Below are 26,506 nucleotides of genomic sequence, written 5' to 3' on the forward strand. Positions count from 1 at the left end.
AGCTACATCTTTTTCTAAGGGCGAAACTACGTCTTTTCATAATAATAATATGGAAACATTCCTAAGTTCGATATGTTTTCCTTTTTCCTTAACTTATCAAACTTCACTTTAATGAGTTAACTTGCTCCTCAAGTTAATTGGAATTATCCAACAGTCTCGTCGCGAAGACGCTCATTTCGAGCTCCTCCTCGTCAAAACGGACATGGTACTCACCAAGTTCAGTCTCCAATCACCCATCTCCCTGCACTCGTTACAAAGCTCGGTTTAGTTAACTATGAAGGAACATATGCATTCGTCACAAGTAGAAGACACCATGAAAATGTTAAAATTCGCCATTTTTTATGATATTTAAGAATTTAGTGTTTAATTTAACTTAAGTGGAACATTTAAAACAACTCTCAAAGCTATGATATTCTTTGAATCAAAGATGCTAAATCAATTTATAGATATGAGCAGTAGAAAGAAAACGTTTTACTATAGTTCAATTGTTTTCTTGACAGTTTTATTTTTTAACTAGTGTTAAGTAACATTTATCTTGATGAAATAATTGCTTCCTTAGCTTTGTCACCGTTTATAAGCAATAATTCACCAGCCAAATTGACAGAAATCAAACTTGAGTTACGGAACCATATATACTATATTAAATTTTGGACACCGTGTATAAGGTAACAAAATAGTTGTAATAGTTGTAATCAAGACATTTATCAATCTAACTAGAATAGAACTGATAAATGGTTACTATTGTCGTTATTATTTCTTAAATGAAACATGGATACGTAGTGTACACTCGAACACTTATTGTAGTACTCTGCGTTACTGCGTAAACACAAAGACAGACATATGAGTAGTATCTAGTCGTTTAGAAAGTTCTCGAGGCAATGTTCTTGGTCCAGATTCCTACTCCAAAACTTCTTGTAGTACTCTGCATAAGTGTAATCTCTGTAGACTGGCTTGGCCTCTTCCTCCTTGGCTTCCCACAAGGGCTTTGCCGGGCTTATGACAGCACCGTTATCAGGGCACATAAATGATGCGATCGATAGTCTCGGGTTTTCAGTGTTTGTCACTGCTCGATGCCAAACACTTTTGTATACTCCGTTACTCAATGCCTGAAATTAAATATGTTAAGCCAGTTTAGCCCAACCGCTCTCCCAGATTTCCTCCCTAAATATTAACGTTTAAAATCTGAAGTCCGAAGCTATGGCTTCCTTTAACCTATAGTTTTGACCAGACCTACATTCAATATTTTAATTTATAGACTAACATCTAAATATTTTAATAGATATTATTAAGAGAAATATTCTATGATAGCATTAAAAAACTTATTCACAAAATTAACACTCAAGAGTCAAATAACCAAAATAAATTTCATTATAAAGGTAAAATACACTAGAGTTAACTACTTTAGACTTAAATTTAGATCTTTGGGAAAGAGTGAGTTAAAGGACTAAACTTTAAAATTTAAAATAATAATTTAAAAATATTTCTGGAAAAAGTTTTTTGAGGAAAAATAGAAATTCAAAATAAAAGAAATTAAAATCAGATAAAAATTTCAAATATGTTTTCGAAAATTAGAAAAAAGTTGATTCTATTTCTAAAATTTTTTAAAATTTTTTTTATGTTTATATATAAAGAGTAGGAGAACAAAGGTTTTACCTTTTGAATAAATTTTTTTTTTTTGTCATTTTTCTTTTCGTGTGTTCTTTTAATAATAAAAATATTTTTTAAGTCTATTTGAGAGATTTGTCCTAATACTAATATCTGATCAACTACCTGCAACTGGTCACCAATGTTGATGACAAAAGCATCAGGACGAGGATTAACAGCAAACCAGTGACCGTCGATCAAGATCTGGAGACCGCAAACGGTAGCATCTTGGAGAAGAATGGTGAGGGCATTTGGGTCGGTATGAGCAGGTAAACCATAGGTGAGCTCAGGCTCAGGACATGGAGGATAATAGTTGACTGCCATGTGTTGACCTTGTTCACCAAGCACTTTCTTCATGTAATCTTTTTCTAAACCTAAGCTCTCTGATATCAATTCCTCTATTTTAAATCCCAATTCTCTTATTTCTCTACTATATTTACTCACAACTTCCCTGCAAAAGGACTTGCACAAAGTAAGCTTACTCAAATAGTTAAAACGGTCAATTTATAGTTAAATCGTTATATATATATATATATATATTCACTTTTTAACAGTCCTTTTTTAACATGATACATATATTTAGTTAAATCCATGAAACTACATGATTTTGAGTTAATAGTTTATGTTTGGGTAAATCATTTTTTCATGCATTGATCTATATATATGTTAAAATTGTTTTTCTGTTAGAATAATTTTTACATAGATCTACATGATAAAATTATTTTTCTTACATGAAATATTTTAATATAATGTGTTAATATTTATTTAAAATAAAATATACAAAATAATTATTTTATATATTTATTATAAATTATGAGATCCATAAATTTAGGGGCCATTCCAATGGTCCATGTGTATCCTCAGACCGGGCCTGGATATAATGTCTCAAACTAATTAACCACTAACTTAATTATGGTCTCAACAGCGTTGAGTCTAGCTCTATTTTTCAACGTAATCTACTAAACTTGCGATGACCAAAAATATCTACTAAACCTGTAATCTTATTCAAATTTTGTTTATGTTTACATTTGAAATTATAGTTATTTTCTATAACGAAATAATATGTATTTGATAATTCTATAGTAAAAACGAAGATAAATACTTATCAACACAATCACAAAAAGTTCTTATGTATTGGTTCTCGCAGTTTTATGACGCCAACGTAGTGGTCCCCTTTTCACCAAAGGACATCTATCGGTTCGTTTAAGGAAAATTAAAATATTGCAAAAATAAATAGAATAGGAATTTTCTATTCCAAAATAGGAAATATGAATACTTTTGTTCTGTACTTGTCCATATTTTAAATACTTCTTTTTATATTTGAAAGTAAACTATATAGTATACTTTTTGTAGAGGTTCGAAGTATCTGGACGGATCTTCAGTATTACTCCACTTTTATAAAACATAAAATATTAAAGGTTTTTATGAGGAGCTGGATCTCGTAATAAAAAGAACTAGATTTTGAACCGCGCTTAAAAGAACGGATTTATTTTTGAAATTAAATAATTTTATTTAAAATGAATTTCTATAAAGGATAGTGAAAATATAAATACATTTTTCCGGAACCGCGAACCAAACCATACTAAACTAAAAATCCGAGACTAAAATTAAACTAAGTTTTATAAATGCTGCAGAAATTTATATCTGTGGAACCAAAAAAACTGAAACCAAATAAAAAAAAGTGTGTACCTAAATTTTTAAAATAAAAACTATATACTAACAAATATTAATTTTATTTAATTTCTGAATAACCAAATATTTTTAAAATACTATTAATAAATTGAATTACAAAAAAATCAAATTACCCAAGTATTTTATATTCAGATATTAAAACGGTATTCCAATTATGCAATATTTTTTATCCGAACAACCTGAGTTACTTAATATTTAAACTTAAAACCTTAATTTATCTGCTATTTTTAATTTATAAATTTAAAATTACCGAAGAAAGCAGAATTGAATCGGAACCATTGGACATAGCGTTTTTGGATATTTGTCGGTTATCAACTTTTCTACCAAACAACTCAACCAAACCAAACCAAATGTGTATATAAATGAATGGTTCCAAAACACAAAAAAAAAACCGAACAGAGTGTTGATGACTAATAATGCATTTACATTTAAATGGTGCGAGAAAAAACATTTTATTTTCTAAAAAAATATTTAATTCATTTTAGTGGAGGTACATATGTGATTTATAAATAAATTAAGACATCATGTTTTCATATCCTATCCGGAGATGCGGCCTAACCAGTGGCCATATATAATATGAACTGACTTATGTTCTTCATAAAACATTCAATCATAGTTCTACTATTTGATATGCTTCCACAAAATTCTGGACATAATGAAAATCTATTAATTAAAATTTATAAAAACTCAAAACTCTGCCATCGACCTATAAATTGACATAGGTTAGTCTGGCAAAAATCCAAAAAGATCTGATAATATTTTTCTAAAAATTGATTAAACTTCTCATATATTTTATAATAGTACAATAAACATAATAATTTTTTATTGTCATATAAATTAAATTTATTGTATTAATGTTATGTATTTTAATTTATAGTAATTATATAACTACTATAGAATAATTAATTGTTAAGCTGACGAACACTCTAACCCCAAGTGGTAAGTCGACCATGTATAATTAAATCGTTTAAATTGTGATTTTAGGTTGAATTATTATTAGGCGAAAAAATCATACAATTTGCACCAGAAAACATTTTTTAATGCTTGATAAAAAGACAAATTAATGCTACACGTTCTCATGACTGCGTAAATATTCTATGAATTTAATATTCTATGAATTTGAATATAGTAAGAAGCCGGCGTTTATATTTTTGGTAGTAGTCTAAATTAATGTAACCTTTTTTTTTCCTCTGAATTTTATTAAAAGGCAAAAGCCCAAAAGCAAAAAAAACAAACAAGAAGGCTCAAACTCTAAAAGTCCAAAGCAATGGGCCAACCACAATCTCAACAACTAAAACACGGCCTACGGCCCACACCACCTAGTCGGACAAACCGACGAAAACACGCCAAACCGCGTGTTGAGATCAAACGAAAGAAAGAAACACGTGTCAACCGCTAACAACACAGGAAGCCACGCGTCACCCAACTAAGCGCCGTTACCGAACGTGACCGAACAACCGCGAGAATAGCCGGACCACGCCGGAATCAGAACCACCGCCCGGAATTCAATCAGGACCTTAACCAGAACCACTGAATCCATCTCCAATGACTGTATTGAAAGATTGCAAGAATCAGTTTCTTCAAACGAACGCTTTGGAGAGTTCAATCGAAATCGATAAACGAAATCGAAATCGAGATCTCATCCAAGGTCAGGCCCTCACACACCACGAACTCGTCACACACTTCGATCACACCCGAGGAAAACAAAGTAGACCAACCCAAACATCCGATACTATAACCTGCGATCACCACCGCAGAAGCTTCATCGCCATCGCCATGAAAACGAAAGCCGGATAGTTCCGCCAGAGGGAGCGCGAACCACCAGAAACAAGAGCCGGCTACACGCCGTCGAGAAGACCACCGTGTACCAGAGTCGGAATTCTTACGCCGTCGAGAGGACCACCGCGACTCTCAATCTCTCAAAATCTCAGAGAGAGAAGAGAGAGAAAGTCTGACCTCTGACTTCTAAATTAATGTAACCTATTATATTGTTAGGATAAAATGTAGAAGTAATTATAATAAATGACTTGGTTCAACAACCTTTTTTAAATTGATTTTTTTCAAAGTTCTTCACTTTTTAATAGTATAGACAGTGGAGTATGTCGTCAGCTTCGAACCAACCAAAGGAGATTGTGGCAAGAATAGTATAAAAAGAGAGAATCTATCTGTTAAAGAGAAATTTAAAACAAGTCCGACTTTTTTTAATGTTTAAATCAATATGAAAATTCAACAGAAGATTGGCATGATATCACGACTCTGACATCAACGCGGCTCACGAGTGACGTTTCTTCCCCGTTTACCACACATATCATATTGACCAACAAACATTTCACTTATATATTATTTAACTGTATTATGTCAAAATTACCTTTGCTAACATAGATTATGATAATTTGAAGCCTTTTGGATGGAATTTGTCAGATAACTGAGTTTAGTTAGTAGTCTCCTAAAGAGTTTTAAAGATTGGGTGGTTTTGCTTTCAGTCTCCGCTTGATCTTCTCCACTGAAACTATCTTCAATCAATTTCTGTACTTTTTTAGAAAAAAAAGTTGTAGGAAATATAATTTTTATAAAATATAGAAGTGACTTAGAGATGTTCTAACATATCTTTTTATAACATTTATTTTTACTTATTTAAATACATAATCTCTCTCTCTATATATATAGGTATCATAGAGTACAGTACACACACGTTGCTGTTAAAAAAATCAGTTGTATTCATGGTTGTAAGTTAATAGTCGGCCGAATTAATTCACACGGCTTTGAAGAATATGAAGTATGGTGACCACTTCTTATTATAAACCCAACAGCCACATGAATGCATAGGTATTGTGCAATGTACACATCTTAGCAATCCATGTGATCACATGGGGAACCAAATCAGAAAAGATAAAATACATGGGACCATAAATTAAATTATATTTTACCAATCAAATTTTAAAATATATAACTAGTTTGAAAAAAAACAAAATCAGTTGACTTGACTCGGATGAAGTTCCAATTTTCTTTGTTCAAATCCAAAATCGACTTTTGTATCTCTAGGAATGAATATACCCAAGATTCTCGTTATAAAAATGAAAATAATATTATGGTGATTTAAATAGGGCATATGCTTGTTTATTTTATAATGTTATAATACGATAGACGATATAGTATGATATGAAAAAAATACCCACATTAAGGCTACTTCCTGCTGGAAAACATATAGCTTGCTCTACTTTTGTTTTATTGTGTGTTTTTAAGGAATCACGATATAGCTTCGAATATCTATAGCTCAGCCTATATATTTTCTTGATAGGCAGCCTATATGGATATATGTGCTTTCAGCAATTAGTTTATTTTCGCTAATAATTTATAGTATAGTATGATTATCTATATAGGGACCAGAGACAAAGAAAATAGATTCTGATGAGGTAAATGATAGTTTTAAAATAGATATGTAAGTCTATTTATAGCCTAAAACTAGCTTTATAAGTCTATTTTTGGCAATCCTGACATATCAGAATTCACCAATAAAATAAAACCATGGCATATACCATAGAAGCTGACAGACCGTTCTTTACCTATTTAAAATCTGAAATATTGTTTATATTATTATTGACTATATACCGATACAAAATTAGAAGAATAGTTACTAGACATATTTAAGAAAAAGATGCAAACCCAAATTATAACAAAAACAAAAGAGTGATATAAGTGCTTACTTGAAAGAAGGTGGGTTTGAAGGCCACTCATGGACATACTTGTCGATAGGATAACAATGGAGTCTTAGATAGTCTCTCCAATTGTTAACCTCTTCTTCCTTCACATTAAAGCTCGTCGACAATCTCGGTGTCTTCGTTGGATCGTCCGAGTATAGCTTCATTTTTTCGTCCATAGGCATGCCAAAGAACTCATGTGCAACAGTCACCATCTCATCTATAGTTGCTTTGCTAACACCATGATTTATAACCTAGATCCATCAAAAAGGTTAGTCGAAAGAAAACTTCTCTGTCTTTCGTAAATAATGTCACCATAACATTTTTTATTGTTACATCAAAATATTATTTAAAAATTCCAAAATAATTTATATTTATTTTAAATTAAATATTATTTATAAAATGCATCGAGCTTATAAATACATTAATTTGTCTCAAAAATTATCAGTTATATGATTATAATTATTAAGAAAATGTATTACGATTATCTTTTAAACTTGTTGGAAAATATCAATTGACACTCTTTAAAAACAGAAGGAGTATTAATTGTAAAGTTCAAATACTTAGTTATATTATACTTTCTTTGTTTCATATTAAGTGTCCTTTTAGTATTTTCTTTTGTTACAAAAAGAGTATCATTTTAGAATTTTAATGCAATTTTCAGTTTCAAATTAATTACAAATGCATTGATTTTATAAATAATTTCATTTATCTCAAATACTATTGGTTGAATATGTGTAATTAATAAAGAATTTAATGCATTTCAATCATTTTCTTATTCTGTGTGAAAAATGTCTATGAACCCGAAGGGAGTAGTTAATAACCCTTTCATGTTATACTTAAGCTACATTAAATATTTAGTTGTGGTTTTGTCCAACGGTTAGTGAAATATTCAAGTTCCAATGAAAATAAATCGTAAAACATAAATTTGGTTATTACGTACGAAGCCCACAAAGCAAACCAATAATGCTAGTGCTTTTAACCTACGTTGCACGGAAGCTTCATCGGACGTCCGCTTCCCGCTTCGGAACCGGAATCGGAATCGGAACCTTGTGGAAGCTTGCGGAATCTCGCTTCCAAAACGTTTCTAAAATATTCTCTTTAAAAACTTGTTGGAAGCTTACGATTCCGTTTTGGAATCACGCTTCCGTTTTTTAAAAAATGCAATGTATATCAATAAAATATAAAACCATAGTTTTAATCTATATAAAATAAAAAAATCAATAGTAATGAATATTGAGTTATAAATATACAAATATTAAAAATAATACTATAAATTATGTTTATGCATTGAAATTTTTTATTAAAGATATAGCACAAGTTGAAATATATTGTGTCAATTATTTATGAAGTATTAAAAATAATTAATATAACATTTTTTGTAAACTTCATTTATGTGTATTTTTACAGTTTTAATATAAAATAATTTCAAAATTATTATAAATGAATAAATGTATTATTTCAAATTTAAATCATAAATTTTTAGTCCTAATTTTTTTTTAAATTAATATATATATATATATATATATATATATATATTTATTTATATATGGATATACGCTTCCAACACGTACCCGCTTCCTAATATTTTAAAAAATCTCGCTTCTGCGCTTCTTTACGCTTCCGCTTCCACGTACCCGCTTCCGTTTCCATGTAACGTAGCTTTTAACATTCATAATAAAAACAAATGCTAGTGCAAAAAAAAAGTTTTCTTTTTTGTTTACTCCGTTTGGGTACAAGTAACCTATTATTAATAAAGAAAATGCATATTTTTTTTTAAATATATATATATATATATATAGTTATTTATTCTTTAATGGATTCAAAAGTTCATATACTCAGGTGAAAATTTGGGGGTACTAGACCATTTAGTAAAGATTTTAAAATTTTAGAGGCTAAAATTTTTTCTTTTAAATTTAGGAACTTTTTTACGTATAAATGTTTTCAAAAATTTTGGTGGCTCGAAGCGAATGTTTCATTAGGCTTGGCCCATGACCGGTCCTGCTTATCAAAACGTGTATAATACGAGTATATATAGGTACCTGAAAGAAACCGAAACGGGCACAAGCTTGGTGGATTTGTTGGACGAGCCGAGGTCGATCTGTGGCAGATATATCGATGAGAGGGAAATCTTCAAGCTGAGAAACTTCGGAGAGACGTGGACGGTCAGAGAGAGGCCGGACATAGTTTTCGGGCAAAGTAGTAAGACGGAAACCAGTGGATATTAGCTTTGCCGCCATGTTATGATACCGGAGATGAAAGAAGTTGTAAAGGGAAAGAGGAGATAAAGGAAGGCTTGAGTTTGACTATGTGCATCGTGTATGTGTATAAATAAACTCATGATATTAGGTCCTACTCAGTAAATTAATAAAAGTGGTGACATTTTTTTATTTCAGTATGTATATATTAACATATAATTTTGTGGAGTACGTGGTTTAACAGTTTAATAAGGGAATTTTGAAAAGGACAAATGTTGTTTTTAACCATAAAACAATATAGGATAGAAATCTATTTGTATGCCTGATATACTTTTGTCTTTCTGTCAAGCTAACTTTAAAAGAATAGTCGTCTCATCTTTAAACTGAAATTATATTCTACGGAGTAGCTTAGCATATATTTGCATTTCTGTCACCTTATTCTATAGTATTATATTAGAAGCTGTTTATAAGTATAACTTTATAACTAATCATTTATTTCGACCAATAAGACGCCGAGTATGTTATTAAACAAATAAGGGACAAAATAGCCAAACTCTTAAGACCAGAGAAATAAAAATAAAATAGCAAAACTATATATTATTGGGGAATTAATTATATATTGACATGGCGTTATTCCAGCGTCATAGCAGTGACGTCATGAATGATTTATTGCTTGAGGGGTGGATAGTAGTACTAGTTACTCACTTTGAATTCTGAAAGAGATTTTTTTTTCTAAAAAAAAAGATAATCGGCCCTTGTAAGAGAAAATAGTTATTTTCACAACTTTTCACCTTTTATTTACCTCTTCAAATTATTTTGCAAATAGCTAGTTCTGTGATAAGTAAAGAACTAATAAACTCCATCATTCGATACTAACAAAATGTGTGAAAGTCTAATAATAGTATAAGAGAATTGGGTCTTTTGTGCTTTGATTCAAACTCTTTTTGATACAGGATATTATTTTAAATGATAATTTTCAAAATTCAAAAATCGAATTTATTAGAGAGTGTTATATGTTGAATGTCAGAAATTTCCACATTCTTTAAATATCATCAGCATTCTATTTAAGAAAGATAATACGTACAAAATAACTATCGGAGATCGATTTTCAAACTAAAAATAACAACAAGATATTTAAAGGGAATATGGATAAAACAATAAACAAGGGTAACCAAATTAAATGCGAATCTTATCATAAAAACTGGAAAATAAATGTGGGGTTGGGGGCAGGCTGTCGGTGGCTTTAAAACGGCGTTTTAATGACTTCATTTTATTTTATTTGCTTGGGGAATTCTTTTTCTTGCTTTTTCTTGCTAATACTCCCCGTTTCACAAAAATAAAATTTCTATAATTTTCACACATATTAAAAAATACATTAAATCACTATAATAAATATATCGTTTTTTACAATTTTCAATTTTTAATATCTTTTAACCAATAGTAATTGAATAAATCAATTAATTTTCTTGAAGTTTACAAACTTTTTTATAGAAAACACAAAATATATATCTTTGTGAAACAATTTTTTTCTAAAACATCTATCTTTTTGAAACATAAAGAATATTAAACTTCATCATAATAAGATTTTGGTCTAAATATATTTCTATTAGGATAGAACAAAAGCAATTTAGCTTACTTGGTCTCGCCACTAAATATCAATCACCGTCCTTAAACCCAAAAAAGAGAAAAAGTCATTCCGGATTGTATAAGAGCATCTCCAATGTAAAATTCTATCATTTCTTTTAGAATATAATAAAAAATAAAATGAAATAAAATTGCTTCAACCCAACTCCATATTTCACTCCATACTAGAGTAATGAACAAATAAAAACATATTACTCTATTTATATTTATTGAGTAAACTCCATTATGAAATGAGATATAAAATTGGGTTGGAGCATTTCTTACTTCATACTTCATTTCACTCTATTTTGGAGTAAAATAGAGTGGAGTTGGAGATGCCCTAAGAACATCTCCAAAAGAAACTCTATAGCTTCAAATATAGAGTTTTTTGTTTTCCAAAAAAAAAAAACTTCAGAACTTCAAATTTAGGCTCTAAATGGTGACCAAGAGAATTGGTGAGAATAGTGAATTCCTTATCATTCCTTACAATTTACACCATTTAGAATAAATATTTGTTCTTATGATTCATTTACATTTCTTAACATTTAAGGAATAATAAACTACAATTATTCCTTATCAAATTAGGAAAGAAATAATTTTTCCTCTTATTTTATTCATTTCCTTCGTATTCACCATATTCCTTTAATGGTTATCAGTTAGAGCTTTAGAGTTTTGAGTAGTAAAACTTCAAATATGAAGTTTCACTACTCAAAACTCTAAATTTGAAGTTTCAACTTTTTATTTGCATCTTAGTCATTATAATTAGGTATACATCACACTTATGATTCTTAAGTATTTTCTCATTCAACTTTTATAAATTTTAAATATTTCAAATTTATTTTTATAAATTTAAATTTTACACATACTTTTTTATAAAAAAATTAAAATAAGATTTATAATATTTTAAAAGTAGAATTAGACAACAAGAATATTACAAAAGAAACTTAATAATTTTTTTAGGAAGATACATAAAGACGTAATTATTACACAAATTTAAATATTACAACAACACTAATTTTGTGTAACCGAAAATGGAGCATTAAGAAAATAATTTATGTAATAATATGGTATTTTGCTTGTATTTTAATATTTAATTATATATTTTTATTTATAATTTTATATTTTAGTGTAAGATTTTATTAATTAATATTACTATAATATTTTTATATGTGTGGTAGTTATCTATAAAAGTTTTATAGATTTAAAATAACTATGACAAATATAAGAAGCATAATGTAAATTACAAATACTTTTGAAGTTAAATTTAAAGTTTTGCTTTTGGAGAAAAACACCTTGAAACTTTAAATATAGAGTTTGCAAAACTCTATAATAGAGAGTCTTTTTATAGATGCTCTAAGAACCCATTGCCGACACCGAGGTCACCCTTTCTTGAAGGCATGTGAAGCATAGGGTTTATACCACAAATTTAAATTAATTTTAAAGTCTCTAATTACTGCATTTTACCACATGTCAATTAACCTAATGTGCATGATAACACAATCGAATGGTATATCGATGCAAGACTTTAGGATCGAATCCACAAAGAACTAATGATTTATAGCACTAAGACTACACAAACTTTCCAGATCTAAGCAAATAAGAAGAATATAACTAGTAACAAGCAAATATCCTAGAAATGCAAGAAAAGGTGATCTCAAATCTAATAAAGATCTACCTAACCCATGGATTCAAGAAGAATCTATTCACTAATCTCCATGATAAACCTTAAACTCATGATATATTAAAACTAATCATGTTAATGAGTAAGATAAACACATATATAAGATGAAGTACTTCCTTAATTGATCAAAAGGATCAAGTTTTTACAAGATTAGACAAAATCTTGATAGAAAGTAGATAATCTATGTTTTAGGTCTAAAATTATTTATAGTAGCTTAAATTTTTGAACCGGGTCAACCCGACAAACCCGGGTTTGACCCAAAAATAAACGCGTAAGTTGGTCTCAGTGTTGACTACGGACGGTCTCCGCGGCCGTGTTCCTTGGATTGTCCATCCTAAACTCGACCCTCTGCCTAGGATCCGTGGACTGCCTTCACCCACAGTTTTTGTTTGCGGTTCGTACACTCCAAACTTGACTTCTCTGGCCCGAATCAATGGACGGGGTTGGTCCGTGGAATCAACCCGCGGCAGACTACATTCTTTTTTCTTTGCCAGTTTATTCGTCAAAAGTTCAATCTTAACTTTTTTTAACCCAAGATGGTTCCAAACACTTCCAAAAACTTCAAAAGAATACTCTAACATCTAATAGAAACATGTGCATGGAAATACAACCTAATAGTGTCTAAATGCTTCTCTATATGATAAAGATGTACAATAAATGGTAGTTAAGATATATAAGATATCAGTCACAATTTTATGCTTTCTTTATAGTAATGGTTGTGTAATATTTTAATCTCTTACTATCTTTTTTTTTTGTCATCAATCTCTTACTATCTTATAGCTTGATTTTTTTAATTGCAGCATCTAACTTTTTCTTTTTACTTTTGATATTCTTTAAATGATTTTATATTTTGTTACCATGCTTCCATTATAAAATTTTGATTAATGTATATGTTTTTGTTTAAAAACAATTAGTTAGGATTATATATAAAACGGTTTGACCATTCCTACTACTAGTAGGTCTCCTCTATACCTTTTTCCTCGGTCCATGAGTTATACCACCCAACCGATGTTTTATTCGTAGAGTTTCAAAATATTTGTTTACTTATCTTATCATTATCACATGATATTTCTATATATTTTGATCTCACTTTTACGATATTGGAAATCATTTCACAATTGATCACCTATCTATCTATACTATTATTTGAGAAGTAAATTTGCTTATTTGTCACATTTTCCATGATTTTAGGGCTGACTCATTAGTTTTAATAAATAATTTTAATTAAACTATAATTAAAATATAATTCATTATTTATCTGATTACAAATTTATATTATAAAATTATCTCAAAACAATAAATAGAAAACGTTTTTGAAAAAAAGAAATGATAATTTCATGTATTTATTTTGTGTTTATCTACATCTTTTTTTCTTATTCACTAATTTTTATAATTAATAGTATATATATACATATAATAATTAGATTTATCATTATGCTAAAAAATTAAAAATAGGTTTATAAAAAATATCAAAAATTGATTTATATTTGTTTGTAAGCGTAATATGTCATGGAATATTTTTTCTAAATTATTAAATTTATTTTAGTATTAAAATACTAAAAGAGGTATTTAAGTAATAAAAATAAATTTGTTTGCTATTAGTGATTTTTCTAAATATTTTTTATTGGGAGTTGAATTATCTTTTTAAAATATTTTCAAAATATCTGTCTCCAAAAGAGAATATTTTCAAAATATTAATTTAAAATTAACTCTACTTACTTTAATGTTTTTCAAGAATTTCAGAGAATTGTAACTTTGTTTAAATTGCAATTTATTAAAAAGACTATTAAGTAAAAAAAATGTGATTCTATTTTTATAAAAAAATTTATTTTCCAAATTATTTATTTTAGTTATAAATATTAAAGTTTGAAAGTTAAGAGATCATTTTGAAAATAAAAATATGTTTTATACTAAAAATACAATTTAAGACTATATTTAGAAGAAAATAGCATGTTTCTATTTTAAATGAAAAATAGACATTGACTATACCATATTTTTCATTCTATTATAGCATTTAGAATTGAATATAAGAATAGATAACAAAGGTTCTTATCTTATACATTATATATTAATGTTTGAGTGTGTATTCAGTTATTATGGGAGATGTTTCACAATATAATTATACAATTCAATCATTTTATTTACTATGATTGATGTAATATGCAAACTTGGGTTAGGTTGAACATTTTTTTTGATTTTGATTTATTTTGAGATTTTGTAGATTTTGGTAATTTCAATAATTTGGTTTAATAACATCACTTTGTATTAGCAGTTATATATATTTTCTTTAATTATATAATTGACTATCAATTAATATAATAATTTTTTTTAAAGATAATAACCTATTTAAGAATATAAGATATTGATATTGTTATCGAAAAATAATGTTTTAAATTACTAAAAATTAAAAATTAAAAGATTCATAAAAATATTATAAATTTAATGTTTGACTTCAAAATTTTGATCATTAAATTTAATAGTACATTTATTAATAAATATCTATAAAAAAATTATGCCCGCATGTACGGGGAAAACACTTAATTCTTCGATTAATTGAGGCTAGGTATGTTATTTTCTAACTCTTTCTGAATATGTATCTTTATATAATTATTTTAAATTTTTAACAGATGATAGAATATACCGAAAAATTATTTAGTATGATAAAAACATTATTTTTCTTTCTTTTTTTGAGAAAAAAATATTTGCTTACTTATCTTATAATTACTACATGATATTTCTACATATTTTAATCACACTTTTACGATATTAGAAATCATTTCACGATTAATCACCTATTCTTCGATTAATGTAGTCCAAGTATATAAATCCCTTTTTCTTTGTGTCACTAAAATTATTGAGACGGCACTTGTCGACACCAGACACCGACCAAAGAATTACTAGATGGTGAAGACTGTGAAAAAACCCACAGGAAGACATGGTTGTGCAAATTAATGTAAAAGTTACACACGTGTTTTTTTTCGATCTGAATTGCATTTATTTGAGCAAATTAGTTCAATATACTAAAAAAAGTGGGATACCATAGAATGAAGTGAAAATGGCAATGATGGGGGGAAGAAAATTAAGGGGGAAATAAGGTATGAAATGCAAATAAGGTAGATTTTGTGTGTAAGGAGTACAAATTCTCTTTATATTAATATACGAATTAATAAACCATACAAACTAACGACTAAAGATCCACACCACAAGAAAGGGATCCAAAGAGCTTACTTCTAGAGCACTGAGCACCCATGACGACACTAGTTTCCCTTATGCACGATGCACCTATGTATTTAAAAACAACAACAGAAGTTATACATGTGTGGATAAAGATTTTCGTGTATTTTTGGCTCAAAGATTGAGATTGAGAAAAAGCAAGACACGTGTCACAACAGAGAACCACTGTATATTGTTCTATCAAAATAATGGACATGATCCTAGCTATATGGTTGTGAGTTGTGACTTGATGCAAGTCAATCTTGATAAGCACAATGATGAATCTTGTACCGTGTCAAACACTTCTAATTAATGGCTCGTTGAGACACTAGTTATGATATAGTATTTTATTATTTTTCATTAAAAATAAGTTAGACTTTACATTCATTAATACTTAGTGAATATTTATCTATTCTTTTAAAATATATTACGAGATATACATGCACTTTCATGTTTTATTTAGTTTATTTAATATTTTAATAAAAGCAATATTTTATCTTATGGTTAATTAGTTTCTTAAAAATATTTTTAGTTGATTCATATATCTACATTTATTAAAAATAATTCAAAAAAACTAAGGTACACGTTTAATTAGTTTTTCAATGAATTATTAAAATTTTAAATACGCTTAATATAAGTTAAAATTTATATTCAATAATACTTAGTAAAAAAGTTACTTAATTCTCGACAGATATATTATAACACATATATGCATTTTTATCTTTTACTATTTGATTACTGTTTTTATATAATATTCATAAAATAGTTAAATATAAATTATATTTGTAATATTTGAATACAATGTATATAACACATGCATGAATTTTCTTACTCATCCATTTAAATGAAAAGAAAATCAAAATATGTTTTTTATTAGTTAATTTAATAAATTATGAAAAATTATGTTACACATAAGTTAAATTTTATAACTAATAGTATTCAATAATTTTTTTAATTTGTTTACAACATATATATTATAACACATGTAAGTATTTTAATAAAAAAGTGTACTTTGTATCATCTATTTTCTTTAACTTCAGTAATAAATCATATTTACAATGATATAGAAACATCTATACTATAGTTCATTTTGTTTTTATTCTTGATAATAAGTAATAATTTAAATAATTAATATTTTTTTATAAATTGTTATATTTTAATATTTTTGAATCCTTTCAAATTCATTCGGGTTCGGTTCGAAATTCAGGTTAAGAATTTTATGTCCAGCCATAATTAACGTCTTGGGATCTTAACTGGATTTTCATTTGGACAATAAAAATAATTAAAGGGAAAAGGAATACTCTTTGTCATTTTAATGAATTTTATATAGTTTTTAAGTTTCAATATATTTATTAGAATGATAATATTTTTTTGTCTACAGTTATTTTTGTTGTAATTATGTTTACCTTTTATATAATGTTTAAACTTTCTTTGTATTTATTAAATTAATAAAAAATAATCGATAAGAATTTGTATTTTTGTTTTAGATATTTAATTTACAAAATTATTTCTAACATTTGGTTAGATACACTAATTCGATAAATTAGCTTAACCAGTTAATCTGCATTTACTCTGCATGATCTGTATTTGTTCTGCATGATCTGCATTTGTTCTGCTTGATCTGTGTTTTGGGTTTGATATGCGTTTTTTTGAACTGCATATATACATACATATATGGTGATTTAATAAAAAATACAATTAATATGGTCGGTGGAAACCATGTTTCCCATCAGCATATAAATCAATTACCGATATTGAATCAAGATACATTGCCCGGAAAAAAAAAAGAAGACAAATTCAAGATGCATGAATGTGTTATGAGTAAAAAATAATATATCCGTTCTTTTCTTTTTTTTTTGAATCGTACTCCCTTCGTGATTCATGTGTTAACCTGTTTTTTCTTTGCCTTCTCATGTGTGTTGTTAAATTTTATCATATGATCTTCTTATTGATTTTAATATATAATATTTTGGTGTAGCAATATACAACACAATCGTACCTAAACATGACTAAAACTGTGAACCACTCTGATACGTGATTCATGTGTTAAACTGTTTTTCTTTCATAGGGTCTACCAAAATTAGTTTTTATCATTTTGGTAACATGCCTAATTCGCACCCAAAATTTTGATTAGAAGATTAATCAACACTTCACTTATATTGTGCATAAGAATCATTATTCTATACTAGTCATGGGCACATTATCCAAAATCCAAAAATCGAACCGGAACCAAAATCTAAAAACCGAAACCGAAACCGGTCAAAAAATTACAAAAACCCGAATGGTTCCGAAAATTACAAAAAACCCGAATGGTTCCGAAAATTACAAAAACCTGAACGGTTCTTATATTTCTAAATCCAAAAAATAAAAACCGAACCAGAACCGAACCGAAAACCGAATGGGTACCCGAATATTTTGAATATATTAAAAATATTATTTATTTTAATTTTAATATATATATAATATAATTTATAAATAAAAATATCTAAAAAAATCTGAACTACCCAAATAACCATAATATGTTTTCGGATTTTTCCAGGATTAACTCAGTTTTTTGGAATTTTTTCGGTTTTTTGGGCTTTAAACCCGAGCCAAACCCAAATTATTTGTAATACGGTTTTACTTCGAGTTTTATAAAAAAAATAGAATTCTGACCCGAACCCGACATTATTCGAACCTAACCGATTCGAAAAATCTCTGGTTCCTAAACGGTTCCTAAACATCCTAACCCGAATAATCAGAAAACCGAATAAACCAAACGACCGAACCGAAAATCCGAATGTTCATGACTATTCTATACGATAATATGTTTTATCTCTGATGATTATCTTCTTTAGTTTATGGTCATTTAATTCTCTGTTCGTATATATCAAAACGATATAAAAGTCTGAGTTATCTTTAATGGTGTAGGGGAAAGTTGTGTCAGATCTGAAAAAGATCCTCTGATGAACTCTCTTCTCAGGATTAGGAAATTGCTGAAGATCGAATATGAATCAAGAGTGATGAATGGCAATTTCGTGATGTTTGTTGATATAGATAACATTTATGTTAGTAGTCATTTTACTTGTTATCCAATATTTTTTTGTTTATTACTGTATTTTTTGTTTTCTATCGCGATTTGAGATAAATAGTTTGTTAACTGTATTATTTAATTGTCGCTAACTAATAATATGTGGTAAAGTGTTATAAGCTATTTGTTGTTAGTAGATATATAACTGGATAGATGATACATGGTTTGTTAGGTGTTACATTTTGCTTGGTATTTTATTTATTAGCTAATACATTATTTTTTTATTATGTATGTGATTGATTCTTTTAACACGCTACACATAATCATGTTCAGCTAACAAAACATGTTGTATGGTTTGTGTAACGACCCGATCCCGGTTTTGGAGTTTGTTAGCCAGCTAAGTCATATGCATTTACCTGTAAGACAATTATTTGCCTATAAATACCTACCTCTACATTGATTTCTCCTTTTGCAACAAGAAAATAAAACTCAGAAGTTAGAGAGAAGAAGAAATGAGAGAGAGAGAGAGAGAGAGAGTGAGAGAAAGAAAGATAAAAACCAATGCATGTTGCCACCAGAGATCGCCGGAACCACCACACGCCAGCACATCGCCAAGCTCGTCATCACCATCAACCGCAGCTTAGAATCGCCGGAAACCGCCGCCTCTTAAGCTTTGTTTTCGTCCGTTCAGTAAATCAGCTATATCTCCATAACCGTTGAGAATCTCTCGCATGCAAGACCATCATCGTGTTCCTCTCGTCGAGACGAAGCCGTAGACACCGACCACGCCGCAATCGGAGTTCAGACGAAGCCGTACGCGCCTCCAAAAGTTACGCCGACTGCGCGCGTTTCATCCACGCGCCGCCGCCGGATATCGCCTCCGCCGTCTTCCGCCACCGTCCTCCGCCGCATCTCCGCCGCTGCCAGAAGTCGCCTCCGCCGCAGCTCCGCCGCCGCCGGGAATCGCCTCCGCCGTCGCCGCCAACAAACTTTCCGGTAAGACGCCGCCGCCCTCCGCCGTCGCGGCCGGTGACCGACACCGGTGACTCGCCGGTGACTCGGTCAACTCGGCCGAGTCAGCTCAGCGAGTCAAGTCGGTTGACTCGGTAAACCGGTTGGTTGACTGGTTTGACCGGTTTAAATTAATTTCGTTCGGTTAAAGTAAACCGGCCGGTTATGTCAAATCGATTTCTGGTCAAGAGTTGACCGGATTGACCTTTGACCAGCGAGTTGACTTTTTCGCAAACCTTGACCAGTCCCGTTTTTAACCGTTCGAAAGGCGTCTGACTCAGAATTTCGATCTGATTTCAGATATGGAGTCTATTTGAGCAGCTGGAGTTCATAAACACTATTTTTCTATTGCTAAGGTGAGGGTCTATTCCCGAACTCCTCTTACACGGCTTAGGACCTCGAATAAGTATAATTTATTTCTAATGTGTTCCGTCTGCTTGAAATCGAGTCTGTCATTGCTTGTTTAGTTATTAGGTTCTTTGCATAAACCGGAACTAGGGGGCTAGATGATTCAATATTGATTGCTTCACTTAATGTAAATTCTTAGCTAGGATTGTTTTAGTGTGGAGACGGATACAGAGACGGACTTCTGTATGCCGGATTGTATGAGGTTATGGCCAACTATAGTCGACCGGTTGAGCTGTAGCCTGGAAGTGTCGATAAATCGTCCACGGGCGGTGTCCGAGCACTATCTCGAGTTGTGTTGTTTGGCCTGTTAGTGGGCGGCGAGTGTGCACCTCGCTAGGACCATTGTTTGTTGCTTGGGTACTTTAGGTACCGTGTTTGACATGCATTAGAATTAATTTATATTTATTCGGAGTGCTATGTCCGGGTCCATGGACTTCGGGGTAGCATCCCCCATACCTCACTGGGCGATTCACCTATCGCTCACCCCTCACTCTTCCCTTTTTTTTTCAGGTGAGACAAATAAGTATGTGATATTTGGACGGACTTGGTGCTACTGGACTTTTCTTTCGGATTTTATTTGGGCTTGGGTGAGCGTTATTGGGTTTATGGGCTTTTATATTATGGGATATTGTTGGTGGCCCGTCGTCCTTAGTGAGAAGGAGACGGATGTCACATTGTTGTATGATGACGCGTCGGTGGTGACACGCTGTCCTCCAGATAGGAGGTGACGGGTGTCGCAATTTTGGTATCAGAGCGGGGTTCCATCCCGGTTCCGTCCGGGATGGCGGTCAGGGGATTCGGTTTTCATCGGTTTTCAACGTTCTTTTTGTTTTTTTTAAAAAAATATTTATTAATATATTTCGAAATTCTTTTAGCACCATTCTGTCCATTAATTACTAACTCAAATGTCTCTTTCTATGACGATGAGTAAAATCATCGTCATTCGTCCTTCGACTAACAGGGTTCTCGCCAGATGTTCAGCAGTTGGGCGATGTTTAAGTTCTTCAGTTTTCTCAAGAGTTATCAGTTTCTTCGGTCATGATTTCGAGGTTATCCAGGAGTGGATATGTGACGTTTCTGCCACCAGCCCACTTCAAGCAATCGTTCCACGAGTTTTGTTACTGGAGATTATGTGATGTGAGGTATGAGCCATTGGTTGGCATGTGTACGAGTATATTATCTATTTTGGAGGTATATTTGTCTTGTGAACTCGTGGAGATCGCTTTTGAATTGGGATGTGCCGGTTCGGATAGCTGACATATGACATTGGGAGCTATTTATATTCATGGTGTCGCACCAGTTATGCTTGGTGGAGTCGAGTTATCTGGAGCCCCTCAGAGAGATGGAGCAGAGTTTTATGATGTTATTGTTTTTTTTGGGATGGATTGGTTGTCACGACATCGAGTAGTGTTGGATTGCCTGAAGGCACGAGTTATATTGCTGGAGCAGATGAAATTTTTATTGCATGCATGCTACATACTGAGGAGTTATGGAATATAAGAACAAAGAAATTTTCGGCAACCATTTCGATGGTTAAGGATGATGGACAGCATGAGCTGCAGGATCTTCCGGTTATTGCAGAGTATGAGGATATATTTGTGACCTTTGGAACGGTCACTACAAGACACATGAGACGCTCTTGCGAATTGTTTGGAGCAAACATCAATGGTTTCACGAGTTTCTTATCATCTATCACGAGCAGGGATGACCGAGTTGAGAAAGCAATTGGAGGAACTCTTTGATAAGGGATTTATCAGATTGCTTACATCACCATGGAGAGCATCATTGTTGTTGTAAAGAAGAAAGGTGGGAGTTTCAGATTTTTGTATCGACTACATAGACTTGAACATGGTAACCATCGTATTGATGAGTAGTTATATGAGATTAATGGAGGTTCATCGTTCTCGAAGTTTGTCTTGGCATCAGGATACCATCAGTTTGCTATAGCTGAGGAGTATGTACGGAATGCAGATTTCTGTTATGGATATTATGAGTTCATAGTGATACCATTTGGGTCGACAAAGGCACCGTTGCATTCATGAAGATATGAATGACGTTTTCGTGAACATTTGGATAGGTGTGCGATTGTATTCATCAACGACATCCTGGTTATTTTGGAGTAGAAAGGAGATTTATAAGCATTTCGCGGATTGCGTTGGATAAGCTTGGAGAGCATCAGTTGTTCGCTACGTTGAGGAATTGTAGCTTCTGGCAGAGGAATGTTGAATTTTTGGGTAACATGGTTTTGGAAGCAAAATTTTGATTGATCCAAAGAAGATTAATACCGTTCCGGGAAGGTCGAAACTTAAGAACACTACAGAGATCTACCGTTCTTTTTGGGTTAACAGTGTACTACTAGAAGTTCATCAAGGGTTTCACCGTTATAGTAATGTTGAAGATACAGTCTACATGTAAAGACGTTAAGTGTGGTTGGATAGATTTTTGTTTGAGGAGTTCACTGAATAGAAGCACAACTAATGAAGACACTAATTTTGGTTCTGCAGAGGCTGAGGCTTACTCTGATGTGTCAGATACTGGCTTGGATTTAAATTGAGGTAAGAAGATTAAGTCATTCATATGCATCACGCCAGAGAGGTTGTAGTGGTAATTACGTTATAGTTTTGGAGATCGTAATTGTACGAGAAGGAAGTCCAGATTCTATGGGATCATTAGAGTCTGACATTTATCTACACATTAAAAATTACAATTTGGCAGTGCAGTCGGAATGAGTTTGTAGCAGGCTGCAGTTTGGATATCGCATGCCATCTGGTAAGGACAACCAGGTGACAAATGTCTTGGGTAGGCATATGAGCGACGTATTTGGAACAAAGGAAGGTCAGGAGTTTACTGGGACAGTTGCTAGTCTCAAATTGTGTGTCGTATTGTCAAGGGAAAGACATATTGCCTTGAGGATTGGAGCATGCAGTTTTGCTATGGAAGATACACCATGCGCAGGTTAGCGTTATGGTTTTCGTTGAATAGATCGAGATTGAGAATATTGGAGATCATACAGCTTTGAGCAGGACGTACCTATATCGAAACCGAGTTTGTGTGTTGGACGATAAGCTGTTAAGAAAAGGGATCTTACAGCAAACACATCACTTATGTTACTCTACCCATCGGAAATAATAAGGAGTTCAAAGATATTAAGCGTTACTATCATTGACCTATTATGAAAAGATTGTAGCCACATTGCGTCGCAAGGATATGTAAGTCAGCTGGTTTTCCATGAGGATTATATACGGTTCAGGTTATTGTTGAGCATGCTTTTGACAAAGTGGAATGAGACATGGTGATTATGAATATCGTTACTGGATTTTTAAATCACCGTATGTGGAAAGGATGCCATATGGGTAGTCATGGATAGACTTACCGAGTGAATCCATCTCCTAAATAATTTAGAAGGCAGAGAGAGCTGATCAGTTGGTGCAGATTTTCATCAACATGATTTTGAGGTTGCATGAAGCTCTTGTCAACATTGTATCGGATTGGGATTCAAAGTTCACCTCTACATTTTGGATTCATTCAGAAGGCGTTTGGGACAAGCGTTCACAAGAATACAACTTATTATCAACATACAAATGGTCAGAGGACTACTCAGAACTTAAAGGATATATTCAGGGATTGCGTCTTCCAATGGGATGGAAGTTCAGAAAGCATCGACCTCTAATAGAGTTTACCTATATCGACAATTATCATTCAAGCATTGAGATGGACAGTACGAGGCTGTTTATGGTAGGCTTTATCGTATACCACTTTGTTGGACCAAAGTGGGGGAGCGACATGAGTTAAAATTACTAATGGTTCAAGAGACGGTAGAGCAAATAGATATGCTCAAAAATTGGCTTTGGGAAGCACATAACGTCAGATAATTTATGCAGCTAAGCGCCATAAAGATTTGGAGTTACATATAGGTTATTTAGTATACCTGAAAATAAGGACATTTCAGGAGGGATCTAAGACTCAGAAGCTAAAGGAACCAAGGTACATGGGATTGTATCCTTCGAAGGAGCGGATTAGAGCAGTTGCTTGCAGCTGTTTTATTAGCAGTGTATCAGATTTTTACAACGTGGTTCATGTGTCAGCATTGAGAAAAGTTGAAAGAAGACCAGAATTATTTTGCAGCAGACGCCAAATCACCGCAAGAAGATTGTACTCGCCTTGTCAGCTAGTGTAGAATTCAGATCATCAAGCGAAAGCAGTTTAGAGAAAATCGACTGTGTTTGTCAGAGTATGTTGAGAGTGAGATGAGACCTGAGAAAGCGAGCATATTGATTATTCAAGTTCGTTTCAATGATGTTGGGGAATTAACGGACGACTCGAATTCGGGGACGAATTCTTTGTAGTGGGGGAGAATTGTAACGACCCGATCCCGGTTTTGGAGTTTGTTAGCCAGCTAAGTCATATGCATTTACCTGTAAGACAATTATTTGCCTATAAATACCTACCTCTACATTGATTTCTCCTTTTGCAACAAGAAAATAAAACTCAGAAGTTAGAGAGAAGAAGAAATGAGAGAGAGAGAGAGAGAGAGAGTGAGAGAAAGAAAGATAAAAACCAATGCATGTTGCCACCAGAGATCGCCGGAACCACCACACGCCAGCACATCGCCAAGCTCGTCATCACCATCAACCGCAGCTTAGAATCGCCGGAAACCGCCGCCTCTTAAGCTTTGTTTTCGTCCGTTCAGTAAATCAGCTATATCTCCATAACCGTTGAGAATCTCTCGCATGCAAGACCATCATCGTGTTCCTCTCGTCGAGACGAAGCCGTAGACACCGACCACGCCGCAATCGGAGTTCAGACGAAGCCGTACGCGCCTCCAAAAGTTACGCCGACTGCGCGCGTTTCTTCCACGCGCCGCCGCCGGATATCGCCTCCGCCGTCTTCCGCCACCGTCCTCCGCCGCATCTCCGCCGCTGCCAGAAGTCGCCTCCGCCGCAGCTCCGCCGCCGCCGGGAATCGCCTCCGCCGTCGCCGCCAACAAACTTTCCGGTAAGACGCCGCCGCCCTCCGCCGTCGCGGCCGGTGACCGACACCGGTGACTCGCCGGTGACTCGGTCAACTCGGCCGAGTCAGCTCAGCGAGTCAAGTCGGTTGACTCGGTAAACCGGTTGGTTGACTGGTTTGACCGGTTTAAATTAATTTCGTTCGGTTAAAGTAAACCGGCCGGTTATGTCAAATCGATTTCTGGTCAAGAGTTGACCGGATTGACCTTTGACCAGCGAGTTGACTTTTTCGCAAACCTTGACCAGTCCCGTTTTTAACCGTTCGAAAGGCGTCTGACTCAGAATTTCGATCTGATTTCAGATATGGAGTCTATTTGAGCAGCTGGAGTTCATAAACACTATTTTTCTATTGCTAAGGTGAGGGTCTATTCCCGAACTCCTCTTACACGGCTTAGGACCTCGAATAAGTATAATTTATTTCTAATGTGTTCCGTCTGCTTGAAATCGAGTCTGTCATTGCTTGTTTAGTTATTAGGTTCTTTGCATAAACCGGAACTAGGGGGCTAGATGATTCAATATTGATTGCTTCACTTAATGTAAATTCTTAGCTAGGATTGTTTTAGTGTGGAGACGGATACAGAGACGGACTTCTGTATGCCGGATTGTATGAGGTTATGGCCAACTATAGTCGACCGGTTGAGCTGTAGCCTGGAAGTGTCGATAAATCGTCCACGGGCGGTGTCCGAGCACTATCTCGAGTTGTGTTGTTTGGCCTGTTAGTGGGCGGCGAGTGTGCACCTCGCTAGGACCATTGTTTGTTGCTTGGGTACTTTAGGTACCGTGTTTGACATGCATTAGAATTAATTTATATTTATTCGGAGTGCTATGTCCGGGTCCATGGACTTCGGGGTAGCATCCCCCATACCTCACTGGGCGATTCACCTATCGCTCACCCCTCACTCTTCCCTTTTTTTTTCAGGTGAGACAAATAAGTATGTGATATTTGGACGGACTTGGTGCTACTGGACTTTTCTTTCGGATTTTATTTGGGCTTGGGTGAGCGTTATTGGGTTTATGGGCTTTTATATTATGGGATATTGTTGGTGGCCCGTCGTCCTTAGTGAGAAGGAGACGGATGTCACATTGTTGTATGATGACGCGTCGGTGGTGACACGCTGTCCTCCAGATAGGAGGTGACGGGTGTCGCAGTTTGTTAGATGATATATTATCTGCTGAATATGCAGCTTTATTTTTGGTTTGTTAGATGATAAATGGATTGATACATGTTTTATGAGTTAAACGTTGTCTGATAAATAATTCGTTATCTGATAAATGAATTATTATCTGGTACATGTTTTCTTAGCGACCAGTTTTTAACA

The 26,506-nt window shown here is 32.7% G+C and overlaps 1 protein-coding gene and 2 long non-coding RNA genes across 4 annotated transcripts; 1 reads left to right on the forward strand and 2 right to left on the reverse strand.

Moving 5' to 3' along the window:
* Positions 1 to 618: 618 nt before the first annotated feature.
* On the reverse strand, positions 619 to 9,363 carry LOC103854853 (protein DOWNY MILDEW RESISTANCE 6). Its single transcript, XM_009131810.3, has 4 exons — positions 9,077 to 9,363; positions 7,041 to 7,288; positions 1,771 to 2,095; positions 619 to 1,106 (listed from the first exon to the last, which is right to left on the reverse strand). Exons 1-4 carry the CDS (start codon positions 9,272 to 9,274, stop codon positions 852 to 854), a joined length of 1,026 nt encoding a protein of 341 aa, XP_009130058.1. The 5' UTR covers positions 9,275 to 9,363; the 3' UTR covers positions 619 to 851.
* LOC117131819 lies at positions 7,644 to 9,070 on the reverse strand. Its single transcript, XR_004455216.1, has 2 exons — positions 8,705 to 9,070; positions 7,644 to 8,017 (listed from the first exon to the last, which is right to left on the reverse strand). It is a non-coding gene; the product is annotated as an uncharacterized LOC117131819 (long non-coding RNA).
* A 9,735-nt stretch (positions 9,364 to 19,098) lies between the features above and the next one.
* Positions 19,099 to 26,477, forward strand: LOC117131810. Of its 2 annotated transcripts, XR_004455206.1 has the most exons (5): positions 19,099 to 19,755; positions 20,071 to 20,126; positions 20,689 to 25,173; positions 25,489 to 25,544; positions 26,107 to 26,477. It is a non-coding gene; the product is annotated as an uncharacterized LOC117131810 (long non-coding RNA). The 2 variants fall into 2 exon arrangements; XR_004455205.1 differs by lacking the exon at positions 19,099 to 19,755 and having other exon boundaries at positions 19,762 to 20,126.
* Positions 26,478 to 26,506: the final 29 nt, after the last annotated feature.

Source organism: Brassica rapa, chromosome A02, assembly GCF_000309985.2.
Source record: "Brassica rapa cultivar Chiifu-401-42 chromosome A02, CAAS_Brap_v3.01, whole genome shotgun sequence".
Lineage (NCBI taxonomy): Eukaryota > Viridiplantae > Streptophyta > Magnoliopsida > Brassicales > Brassicaceae > Brassica > Brassica rapa.